The 13,360-nt window shown below is 37.0% G+C and overlaps 1 protein-coding gene across 1 annotated transcript in view; it reads left to right on the top strand.

Moving 5' to 3' along the window:
• Positions 1-13,360, top strand: part of ATAD1 (ATPase family AAA domain containing 1) — a 55,806-nt gene that overhangs the window by 24,781 nt on the left and 17,665 nt on the right. The window contains exon 6 of the mRNA XM_082673758.1: positions 2,824-2,930. Coding sequence (XP_082529884.1) covers positions 2,824-2,930 — 107 coding nt within the window. The remainder of the gene's footprint in view (positions 1-2,823; positions 2,931-13,360) is intronic.

The raw sequence follows: 13,360 nt of genomic DNA, 5'->3' as shown, positions 1-13,360 counted from the left end.
AGACTGGCTTCTTTCACTTAGCAATATGCATTTGTTTCCTCCATTATCTTTTTATGGCTTGGTAGCTCATTTCTTTATATTGCTGAATCATATTCCATTATATGGTTGTACCACAGTTTGTTTATCCATTCATCTATTAAAGGACCTCTTGGTTGCTTCCAGTTTTGTGCAGTTATGAGTAAAGCTGCTAACAACAGAGATATGCAGGATTTTGTGTGGACTAAAGTTTCTAACTCAGCTGGATAGATACCTAGGAGCTCAATTGCTGGATTGTATGGTAAATCTGTGTTTAACTTTGTAAGAAACTACCAAATGTATTTCAGAGTGGCTGTTTGCACTTAAAAGTTCCACCAGCAGTTCTACCATTTTGCAGTTCTACCAGCAGTAAATGAGAGGTCCTGTTTCTCCACTCCTCTCCAGCACTTGGTATTACCAATTTTTTGGATTTTAGCTATCCTAATAAGTGTGTAGTGGTGTCTCGTTTTAATTTGCACTTCCCCAGTGACGTATATTGTTGAGCATCTTTTTTTTCATATGCTTATTTGCCATCTGTATATCTTCTTTGGTGGGGTCTCTGTTCATATCTTTTGCTCATTTTTTCTTTTTTTTGAAGGTGGATTTTTTTTTTAATTAATTTATTTTTGGCTGTGTTGGGTCTTCGTTTCTGTGCCAGGGCTTTCTCTAATTGCGGCGAGTGGGGGCCACTCTGCATCGTGGTGTGCGGGCCTCTCACTGTCGTGGCCTCTCTTGTTGCGGAGCACAGGCTCCAGATGCGCAGACTCAGTAGTTGTGGCTCACGGGCCTAGTTGCTCTGCGGCATCTTCCCAGACCAGGGCTCGAACCCGTGTCCCCTGCATTGGCAGGCAGATTCTCAACCGCTGCGCCACCAGGGAAGCCCTTTTGCTCATTTTTTAACTGGGTTGTTTTCTTGTTGAATTTTAAGAGTTCTTCGTATATTTTGGATACAAGTCCTTTATCAGATATGTTTTTATACAATAAATGTTTTTTTCCAGTCTGTGGCTTATCTTTTCTCTTAATAATGTCTTCCACAGGGCAGGAATTTTATTTTTAATAAACTCCGACTTACACATTTTTTTCTTGGATGGATTGTGCTTTTGGTGTTGTATGTAAAAGTTCATCACCAAACCCAGGGTTCCCTAAATTTCCTCCTGTATTATCTTCGTAAGTTTTATAGCTTTTTGTTTTACATTTAGGTCTGTGTTCTGTTTTGAGTTTTGTGAAATGTATAAGGTCTGTGTCGAGGTTTGTTTATTTGCATATGGATGTCCGATTGTTCTAGCACTATTTATCAGATATGCATTAACTTTAAAAAAAAATCTTATTCAGTCTTTTTGTCAGTGTTTACATACATGTCTTTTTCCACCGTCTTCAGCATTCTGAGCTTTTATATTCAGTGTGTCTCGTGTAAGCAGTACACAGTTGGGTTTTGTGTTTTTTTAATCCAGTCTAATATCTTAAACAGGTAATTGCATACTGTAGACCATTTACATTTAATGTAACTACTGATATAGTTAGGTTATTTATACTTTGATCCAGCATTTTAAGTTTTTCATATTATTTTAAGCAGCCATCTTGCCAGACCACTTCTTAGAAATGAAGATAATTTAAGAATAATTAATAGCAGAATTATGGTAGTTAAGTAGGCAGCTAAATTTACACAATTTATCTTTAAAAAATAAGCAATTTTAAAATGACTAGATTATACATCCAGAATAAATGGGTACATTTATTGTACATGGTACAACACATGGTACAATACATGGTACAACAATGGTACATATTATACACGATTAGAACTGTAAAAGAAAATACAGGATATATGTTTGCCATCACAAAACTATCATGTCATAGTAATGTGTTTTTGCTGTAATTACTTTGTAAAAAATTTTTTTGTTTTTTAAAGCTTGGACCCAGCACATTAAAAAGCATTTTCATGTCACTTGCATGTATGATTGACAGACTTCAAGTTTTAGTTTTAATGTTGAAATGTGAAAGTTATTGAGAAATGCCAGTGATTTGAAGGGATACAAGACAAAACATTTGAAACAGGATTGTACTGGAAAATATAGGATTTGTTTTTATTGTCTTTTTTTCATTCTTAGGATATACCACCTTTCAGTCCTTTCGTTCTAGATGGAAAATATTTTCCCCGTTCTAAAAGTATTTCATGTTCATTATAGATAATTTGGAAGACAGAAAAGAATTCAAGAGAAAATTAAAATTGTCCATCAGTATCACTGAGAGATAACCAAAGTTATTAGCATTTTGGTGTATTTCATTAAAGGTTTTTTCACCCTGTATAACGTATATGTACATGCATGCCAGTATGTATGTTTTAAACCATTTCCTGTCCTATATTTTCCCACTTAATAGTGTTTTGAGATTTTCCAGTATCATTTTTATTTATTACCAGGAAAAATGTATGAGGAAAAAGGATGTGATCCCATAATTAAGAACACATAGGATGCAGAGAACCTGGAAAGTTAGGACCAAAGCACACAGACTTTTGCTCTAAGACACTACATGATCCTTTTTTAGCCTCTCAGCACTAGATCCTTTACTTCTCTTATATATGTTGGTATGAATGTATTTTTAGGAAAGAAATGAGGATTGTGAATTGATTGTTTTAATTTGTTGGATAATTTGTCAAAGTAGTTATATCAGAATAATGTATGAAAAGGCATATTCGAACCCTTTTCTTTGTAATCTTTCATAAAATTTTCAGCTTTTAATTAACGATTTGAAATTATGTAAAGAGTAATTTATTACTGATTTGTAAGGTTAAGGACTTTTTTCTTCTAGACTCCTTTCTACGAAACCGTTCAAGTTCTGACCATGAAGCTACAGCCATGATGAAAGCTCAGTTTATGAGTCTCTGGGATGGATTGGATACTGATCACAGCTGCCAGGTATTTGAAAGTAATCTGCTTTAATTTGTGTTATTCTTGGTGGTGGTGTTAATAGAAAATTTGGCTGCTTGTTAACCTTATTTACAGAATTATTTTTCATAACTTATACTTACCAATAAATGATGAAAATCTGAAAGAATATGATTTGTGTATATCTTCATCCATTTTGAGGGCTTTGTAATTAATAAAATGTTCAAAAGATTTCCCAAATGCTCAAAACAAATACAAGAATAAGAGAGAAAACCAGGGTATTAGAACCATCTATGTCAAGGAAAAGGAAGTGACAAGTGGCTATGAGTATTCTGTACACTTCGTTTGACTCTTATCATAAATCCTTATAGTCTTTACTCTCAGTTCTTATGTCACTTTTAAAAAATATATAGTCGTGTGTATATGTTAATCCCAAACTCCTCATTTATCCCTCTCTCCCACCTTTCCCCTTTGGTAACCATAAGTTTGTTTTCTATGTCTGTGAGTCTGTTTCTGTTTTGTAAGTTCATTTGTATCATTTTTTTAGATTCCACATATAAGTGATATCATGTGATATTTGTCATTCTCTGTCTGAATTACTTCACTTAATATGATAACCGCTAGGACCATCCATATTGCTGCAAATGGCATTATTTTATTCCTTTTTGTGTCTGAATAATATTCCACGGTGTATATGTACCACATCTTCTTTGTCCATTCATGTGTCAGTGGGCATTTAGGTTGCTTCCATGTCTTGGCTGTTGTAAATTGTCCTGCTGTGACCTTTGGGGTGAATATATCTTTTCGAATTATGGTTTTCTCCAGATATATGCCCAGGAGTGGGATTGCTGGATCCTATGGTACCTCTATTTTTCGTTTTTAAAGGAACCTCCATACTGTTCTCCATAGTGGCTGTACCAATTTACATTCCCACCAACAGTGTAGGAAGATTCCCTTTTCTCCAAACCCTCTCCAGCATTTATTTTTTGTACACTTTTTAATGATGGCCATTCTGACTGGTGTAAAGTGATACCTCATTGTAGTTTCAATTTGCATTTTTCTAATAATTAGTGATCTTGAGCATCTTTTCATGAGCTTTTTGACCATCTATATGTCTTCTTTGAAGAAATGTCTATTTAGGTCTTATGCCCATTTTTTGATTGGGTTGTGTGTTTTTTTGATGTTGAGCTGCATGAGCTGTTTGTCATATTTTAGAAATTAATAATTAGATCCCATGTGTTTATTTTTGTTTTTATTTTCATTACTCTAGGAGGTAGATCCAAAAAGATCTTGCACAATTTATATCAAAGAGTTTACCTCTAAGAATTTTATAGTATATGGTCTTACATCTGGGTCTTTAAGCTTTTTTTTTCAAATTAATTAATTTTTACTGGAGTATAGTTGCTTTACAATGTTGTGTTAGTTTCTACTGTACAGCAAAATGAATCAGCTATACATATACATATATCCCCTCTTTTTTAGATTTCCTTCTCATTTAGGTCACCACAGTGCATTAAGTACAGTTCTCTGTTCTATACAGTATGTTCTCATTAGTTGTCTATTTAATATGTAGTATCATAGTGTATAGTGTCAATCCCAATCTCCCAATTCCTCCCATCCCCCCTTTCCCCATTGATATCCATACATTTGTTCTCTACGTCTGTGTCTCTATTTCTGCTATGCATATGAGATCATCTATACCATTTTTCTAGATTCCACATATATGCGTTAATATATGATATTTGTTTTTCTCTTTCTGACTTACTTCACTCTGTATGACACTCTCTAGGTCCATCCATGTCTCTACAAATGACTCAATTTCTTTCCTTTTTATGGCTGAGTAATATTCCATTGTATATATGTACCACATCTTCTTTATCCATTCCTCTGTTGATGGATGTGTAGGTTGCTTCCATGTCCTGGCTATTGTAAATAGTGCTGCTGTGAACATTGGGGTGCATGTGTCTTTTTGAATTATGGTTTTCTCTGGGTATATGCTCAGTAGTGGTATGGCTGGGTCATATGGTAGTTCTATTTTTAGTTTTTTAAGAAACCTCCATACTGTTTTCCATGGTGGCTGTATCAGTTTACATTCCCACCAACAGTGCGTGAGGATTCCCTTTTCTCCACACTTCTCCAACATTTATTGTTTGTAGATTTTTTGATGATGGCCATTCTGACCAGTGTGAGGTGATACCTCATTGTAGTTTTGCGTTTTTCTGATAATTAGTGATGTTGAACATCTTTTCATGTGTTTGTTGGTCATCCATGTGTCTTCTTCGGAGAAATGTCTATTTAGGTCTTCCACCCAATTTTTTTTTTTTTTTTTTTTTTTTTTGCAGTACGTGGGCCTCTCTCACTGTTGTGGCCTCTCCCGTTGCGGAGCACAGGCTCCAGACGTGCAGGCTCAGCGGCCATGGCTCACGGGCCCAGCCGCTCCGCGGCATGTGGGATCTTCCCAGACTGGGGCACGAACCCACGTCCCCTTCATCAGCAGGCAGACTCTCAACCACTGCACCACCAGGGAAGCCCCCACCCAATTTTTTGATGGGTTGTTTGTTTTTTTGATATTGAGCTGCATGAGCTGTTTGTATATTTTGGAGATTAATCCTTTGTCAGTTGCTTCATTTGCAAATATTTTCTCCCATTCTGAGGGTTGTCTTTTTGTCTCATTTATGGTTTCCTTTGCTGTGAAAAGCTTTTAAGTTTCATTAGGTCCCATTTATTTTTGTTTTTATTTCCATTTCTCTAGGAGGTGGGTCAGAAAGGATCTTGCTATTATTTATGTCATAGAGTGTTTTTCCTATGTTTTCCTCTAAGAGTTTTATAGTGTCTGGCCTTACATTTAGGTCTTTAATCCATTTTGAGTTTATTTTTGTGTGTGGTGTTAGGAAGTGTTCTAATTTCATTCTTTTACATGTAGCTGTCCAGTTTTCCCAGCACCACTTATTGAAGAGACTTTTTCTCCATTGTATATTCTTGCCTCCTTTATCAAAAATAAGGTGACCGTATGTGTGTGGGTTTATCTCTGGACTTTCTATCCTGTTTCATTGATCTATATTTCTGTTTTTGTGCCAGTACCATACTGTCTTGATTACTGTAGCTTTGTAGTATAGTCTGAAGTCTGGGCACCTGATTCTTCCAGGTCCGTTTTTCTTTCTCAAATTGCTTTGGCTATTTGGGGTCTTTTGTGTTTCCATACAAATTGCGAATTTTTTTGTTCTAGTTCTGTGAAAAATGCCAGTGGTGGTTTGATAGGGATTACATTGAATCTGTAGATAGATTTGGGTAGTATAGTCATTTTCACAATATTGATTCTTCCAATCCAAGAACATGGTACATCTCTCCATCTGTTTGTATCATCTTTAATTTCTTTCATCAGTGTCTTATAGTTTTCTGTTTTCCTCCTTAGGTAGGTTTATTCCTAGGTATTTTATTCTTTTTGTTGCAGTGATAAGTGGTAGTGTTTCCTTAATTTCTCTTTCAGGTTTTTCATCATTAGTGTACAGAAATGCAAGAGATTTCTGTACATTAATTTTGTATCCTGCTACTCCACCAAATTCATTGATTAGCTCTAGTAGTTTTCTGGTAGCATCTTTAGGATTCTCTGTATATAGTATCATGTCATCTTCAAACAGTGACAGCTTTACTTCTTTCCCGATTTGGATTCCTTTTATTTCTTTTTCTTCTCTGATTGCTGTGACTAAGACTTCCAAACTATGTTGAGTAATAGTGGTGAGAGTGGGCAATCTTGTCTTGTTCCTGATCTTAGAGGAAATGGTTTCAGTTTTTCACCACTGAGAATGATGTTGGCTGTGAGTGTGTCATATATGGCCTTTATTATGTTGAGGTAGTTTCCCTCTATGCCTACTTTCTGGAGACTTTATTATAAATGGGTGTTGAATTTTATCAAAAGCTTTTTCTGCATCTGCTGAGATGATCATGTGGTTTTTATCCTTCACTTCGTTAATATGGTGTATCACATTGACTGATTTGCATATATTGAAGAATCCTTGGTTTCATGGGATAAACCTCACTTAATCATGGTGTATGATCCTTTTAATATGCTTTTGGATTCTGTTTGCTAGTATTTTGTTGAGGATTTTTGCATCTGTGTTCATCAGAGATATTTGCCTGTAGTTTTCTTTTTTTGTGACATCTTTGTCTGGTTTTGGTATCAGGGTGATGGTGGCCTCATAGAATGAGTTTCAGAGTGTTCCTCCCTCTGTTATATTTTGGAAGAGTTTGAGAAGGATAGGTGGGCTGTTGTTTGTTAGAAGATTTTTAATCACAGTTTCAATTTCAGTGCTTGTGATTGGTCTCTTTATATTTTCTATGTCTTCCTGGTTCATTCTCGGAAGGTTGTGCTTTTTGAGAATTTGTCCATTTCTTCCAGGTTGTCCATTTTATTGGCCTACAGTTGCTTGTAGTAATCTCTCATGATCCTTTGTGTTTCTGCAGTGTCAGTTGTTACTTCTCCTTTTTCATTTCTACTTCTGTTGATTTGAGTCTTCTTCCTTTTTTTCTTGATGAGTCTGGCTAATGGTTTATCGTTTATCTTCTCAAAGAACCAGCTTTTAATTTTATTGATCTTTGCTATGTTTCCTTCATTTCATTTTCATTTATTTCTGATCTGATCTTTATGATTTCTTTCCTTCTGCTTACTTTGGGGGTATTTTTGTTCTTCTTTCTGTAATTGCTTTAGGTGTAAGGTTAGGTTGTTTATGAGATTTTTCTTGTTTCTTGAGGTAAGATTGTATTGCTATAAACTTCCCTCTTAGAACTGCTTTTCCTGCATCCCATAGGTTTTGGGTCTTCGTGTTTTCATTGTCATTTGTTTCTAGGTATTTTTTGATTTCCTCTCTGATTTCTTCAGTGATTCCTTGGTTATTTAGTAGCATGTTGTTTAGCCTCCATGTGTTTGTATTTTTTACAGTTTTTTTTTCCTGTAATTGATATCTAGTCTCACAGCGTTGTGGTCAGAAAAGATACTTGATATGATTTCACTTTTCTTAAATTTACCAAGGCTTGGTTTGTGACCCAAGATATGGTCTATCCTTGAGAATGTTCCATGAGTACTTCAGAAGAAAGTGTATTCTGTTGTTTCTGGATGGAATATCCTATAAATAAATATCAATTAAGTCCATCTTGTTTAATGTGTCATTTAAAGCTTGTGCTTCCTTATTTAGTTTCATTTTAGGATGATCTTGTCCATTGGTAAAGTGGCATGTTAAAAGTCCCCGACTATTATTGTATTACTGTCACTCTCTCCTTTCTTGGCTTTTAATATTTGCCATATATATTGAGGTTCTCCTATGTTGGTTGCGTATATATTTACCATTATTATATCTTTTTCTTGGTTTGATCCCTTGATCATTATGCAGTGTCCTTCCTTGTCTCTTGTAACAGTCTTTATTTTAAAGTCTGTTTTGTCTGATATGAGTATCACTACTCCAGTTTTCTTTTTTTTTTCTTTTTTTTTGGCGGTATGTGGCCCTCTCACTGTTGTGGCCTCTCCCATTGCAGAGCACAGGCTCCAGACGCGCAGGCTCAGCGGCCATGGCTCACAGGCCTAGCTGCTCCGTGGCATGTGGGATCCTCCCAGACCGGGGCATGAACCCGTGTCCCTTGCATTGGCAGGCAGACTCTCAACCACTGCTCCACCAGGGAAGCCCTCCAGCTTTCTTTTGATTTCAATTTGCATGGAATATCTTTTTCCATTCTCTCACTTTTAGTCTGTATGTGTCCCTCAATCTGAAGTGGGTCTCTTGTAGACAGTATATATGTGGGTCTTTGTTTTGTATCCGTTCAGCCAGCCTATGTCTTTTGGTTGGAGCATTTAATACGTTTTCATTTAAGGTAATTATTGATATGAATGTTCTTATTGCCGTTGGGTTAATTGTTTTGGATTTATTTTTGCAGTTTTCTTTTCCTCTTTTGTTCTCTTGTGATTTGATGACTATGTTTAGTGTTGTGTTTGGATTCCTTTTTCTTTTTTTGTATGTATATCTATTGTCGGTTTTTGGTTTGCAGTTACCATGAGGTTTTGATATACTGGTCTGATATACCAGTCTATATATATATGAATGATTGTTTTAAGTTGCTGGTCTCAAGTTCAAATGCATTTACAGTATCGTGCTTTTGTACTCTCCTCACAGTTGCTGGTTTTGATATCATATCCACATGTGGATGACTTTCTACCTTTACTGTATGTTTGCCTTTACCAGTGAGCTTCCATTCATAATTTTCTTGTTTCCAGTTGTGGCCTTTAGCATTTGTTGTAAAGCTGGTTTGGTGATGCTGAATTCTCTTAGCTTTTGAGTGTCCATAAAGCTTTTGATTTTTCTGTCAAATCGAATGAGAGTCTTGCTGGGTAGAGTATTCTTGGTTGTAGGTTTTTTCCTTTCATCACTTTAAATATATCACGCCACTCCACTCCATTCTGGTCTACAGAGTTTTTGCTGAAAAATCAGCTCATTACCTTATGGGGATTCCCTTGTATGTTATTTGTTTTTTCCTGTTGTTGTTTTTAATATTTTCTTTGTCTTTAATTTTTTCAACTTTATTACTATGTGTCTTGTCATGTTCCTCCTTGGGTTTATTCTTCATGAGACTCTCTGCGCTTCCTGGACTTGAGTGACTGTTTCCTGTCCCACGTTAGGGAATTTTTCAGCTATGATCTATTCAAATATTTTCTCAGGCCCTTTCTCTCTTTCCTCCTTCTGGGACCCCTGTAATGTGAATGTTAGTGTGTTTAATGTTGTTCCATTGGTCTCTTAAGCTGTCCTCCTTTCTTTTCATTCTTTTTTCCTTATTGTGTTCCACAGCAGTGATTTCCACCATTCTGTCTTCCAGGTCAGTTATCTGTTCTTCTGCCTCAGTTATTTTGCTGTTGATTCTTTCTAGTGTATTTTTCATTTCGGTTATTGTATTCTTCAACTCTGTTTCTTTGTTCTTTATATCTTCTAGCTCTTTGTTAATCATTTCTTGTATCTTTTCAGTGTGTGCCTCCATTCTTTTCCCGAGATCATGGATCATCTTAACTATCATTACTCTGAATTCTTTTTCGGGTAGATTGCCTATCTCCACTTCACTTAGTTGTTCTTCTGGGGTTTTATCTTGTTCCTTCATCTGGAACATATTTCTCTGCCATCTCATTTTGTCTTAACTTTCTGTGTTTGTGGTCTCCATTCCGCAGGCTGCAGTGTTGTAGTTCCTCTTGCTTCTGGTGTCTGTCCCCTGGTGGATGAGGCTGGTCTAGAGACTTGTGCAGGCTTCCTGGTGGGAGGGACTTGTGCCTGCCCACTGGAGATTGGAGCTGGGTCGTGTCCCTCTGGTGGGCAGGGCCGTGTCACGGGGTGCATTTAGAGGCGGCTGTGGTCTCAGGAAGACTTTAGGCAGCCTGTCTGCTGATGGGTGGGGCTGTGCTCCAGCCCTGTTGGTTGTTTGGCCTGAGGCGTTCCAGCACTGGATCCTACAGTGGGGCCTCATCTTGATGTCAAAATGGCAGACTTCCGGAAAGCTCATGCCAATGAATACTCCCTAGTACCTCTGCCACCAGTGTCCTTGTCCCCACAGTGAGCCACAGCCGCCACCCTGCCTCCCCAGGAGACCCTCCAAGACCAGCACGTAGGTCTTCTCCAGGCTCCTGTGAAGTCACTGCTTTTTCCCTGGGTCCTGGTACACACAGGACCTTGAGTGTGCCCTCCATGCGTGGAGTTCCTGTAATCAAGCCCCACTGGCCTTCAAAGCCAAATGCTCTGGGAGCTCCTCCTGCTGATGCCAGACCCCCAGTCTGGGCAGCCTGACGTGGGACTCAGAACTCTCACTCCTGTGGGAGAACTTCTGCAACATAATTACTTTCTAGTTTGTGGGTCACCCACCCAGCAGGTATGGGATTTGATTATATATTATACGATTGCACCCCTCCTATGCTCTCTTTGTGACTTCTTCTTTGTCTTTGGATGTAGAATATCTTCTTTGATTGGTTCAAGTCTTTTTTCTTGATAGTTGTTCAGCAGTTAGTTGTGATTTTGGTGTTTTCATGAGAGAAGGCGAGTGCAAGTTCTTTTACTCTGACATCTTGTTTCCAACCCAGGTCCATCCTTTCTTAGTTAAAGTGGGGCTGCATGTTTTTCCTTGCAAGCTCTCAGATGTTCTAAACTGTAATTTCCTTTTCTGTAAGGTTCTAAGGAATGATTAAAAGAAGCTAGAAAGAGAATCAACTGTGTATTTTAGTTTTGTCAGTGCCACACAACTTGACAGTACGTTGTCACACATCAGGGAAGTAAGGCGGTTAAATACATTTCCCTTGCTTGCTAATTTCTGACTAATGTAGCAAAAGGATGCTTCCAGTTGGTACAGGCCTCTCCGTACTTTGAGTAGTCAAACTTATTTACATATATATATATTTTAAATTTAACTTAATTTTATACTTTCATTTTCATGAGTTGCTGATACTTAACCACTTCCTGTCACATGCACCTTTCCAATTTTATACATGACAGTCTTCTGTCCTAGGCTTTGTCTCTTCCCACTGAAAGGCTGTGAAAACCAAAATTAAGGTCCCTTGGTATTCCCCCAGAGAGAAAGCCAGCTATATTGTTCAATTTACATCTTTGAGTTCCCATTTTCACCTAGTTCTTCACCTCTGAATATTCCATACTTTCTTGCCAGATCAATAATGTATTTTAAAAGAAAATTTAAAAAAATTTTCTGGCATGTTTGGTTTTCTGCCATATTGCTGGAAATGGAACTTCTAGAGCCATTTTTCTGTTTGGGTTCCCCCCCCCTTCCATGAATCACCTATTTTATATCTCATGTATATAAAAACTTTTCTCATAGAAGAGTTTTGGGAAGGTTAATAATGTTCTTTCATTGTTTTAACTTCAGTAGGTATTTTCTATTTTGTAATCTGTTTTTGCCCCTTTTAAGAAAACATAGTTAGAGGGACTTCCCTGGTGACGCAGTGGTTAAGTATCTGCCTGCCAATGCAGGGTACACAGGTTTGAGCCCTGGTCCAGAAAGATCCCACGTGTCACAGAGCAACTAGATCCATGCGCCACAACTACTGAGCCTGCGCACCTAGAGTCCATGCTCTGCAACAAGAGAAGCCAACGCAATGAGAAGCCTGCGCACCTCAATGAAGACCCAAGCACTGCCAAAAAAAAAAAATTCAACCATTATTTCTTCAAATGTTTTTTCTTTTCCATTTTCCTTGTGATTTTATCAAAAGCCATTTGGACATACCTTATTTATATTCCATGTTTTTTAACGTCTCTCATATTTTCTATCTCTTTGTGCTATATTCTGGGTAATTTCTTTACTTCTTCCAATTAGATAATTCTGGCTTCATTTGGATCCCTTCAGCTATGTAGCATTTTCATTGAGCTTATTAGTTCAGTTATTATATTCTTCAGCTCTAGAAATTCTTCTTCAGGTCTGCCAGATCAGTTTTGGTGGTCTCTTGCCAGTTGGATTAGTAAAGCAGAGCCCTGGCATCAGTTAGCTTTGTAACTTTGGCAAAATTATATAATCACCCTGTGTCTGAATAGAGGGGGTAATATCTATAAAAAGGGAAGAATTGTATCCACCTCAGAATTGTTGTAGGATTTTAAGGATTTAATCTGAGTAAAGTGCCTGTAACAGTATCTGGTATATATTTGCTACATAAGTATTTGCTATGTGATTTCTTTTTTATTTCTTGTTTATTCCTTTAAATGTATTAACACTAATTTTATAGTCCATCTTCAGTAATTCTAGCATATAAGTATTTGTACATCTTGTTCTATCATTTGAGTTTAAGATGGTTATTTCCTTGTGTGTTTTGTGATTTCATGGGAAAAATCATATTTGGTAGAACTTTGTGTGTGAATTTTTGGAATCTACATTGACGGTTTGCTGTTCTAAGAGGATTTTGTACTTGTCTCTGCTGTGTTCTTTTCCAAAGACAGGTAAATTCAGGTTCAAGATCCATGTTAGCTGGCCATGAACCATGAAATCTCAGAGATTTAGTGTGTGTGTTTATATATCTTTCCAAGAACCAAGGCTTGACTCTGCCAAATAGGTTTTCTAATATTTCACCACTTTTCTCAGGCCATAGTACCTCATGAGTCCCAACTTTATGTAGGTTGGTCTCTCATCACGCACGCCACTATTTAAAATCTGTACGTGTCCATATGGTATGTGGTCAACTTCTACCCTTGCTTATCTCCATCATGTATAGGCTTTGTTGCTAGATTCAGCTTAATTCCTTTACTTTTTTGCAGATTTATTGATTAATTTGAGTTTTTAAAAATATTTTATTATTTTTACATGTTTTGTAGCCAGAGGGTTTAAGGATCTCCTTTGTCCGCCACATTACCATAAATCAAAAGTGCTGAGACACCTGATTCTCAAGAAGAAAATTAAGTCCCATGTCCTACATCACCGTTATGAAAGTATAATTTCATTTTGAGGGA

The sequence above is a fragment of the Grampus griseus genome (genome assembly GCF_964374135.1).
Source record: "Grampus griseus genome assembly, chromosome: 16".
Lineage (NCBI taxonomy): Eukaryota > Metazoa > Chordata > Mammalia > Artiodactyla > Delphinidae > Grampus > Grampus griseus.
This window is presented reverse-complemented; position numbering and strand designations above follow the sequence as displayed.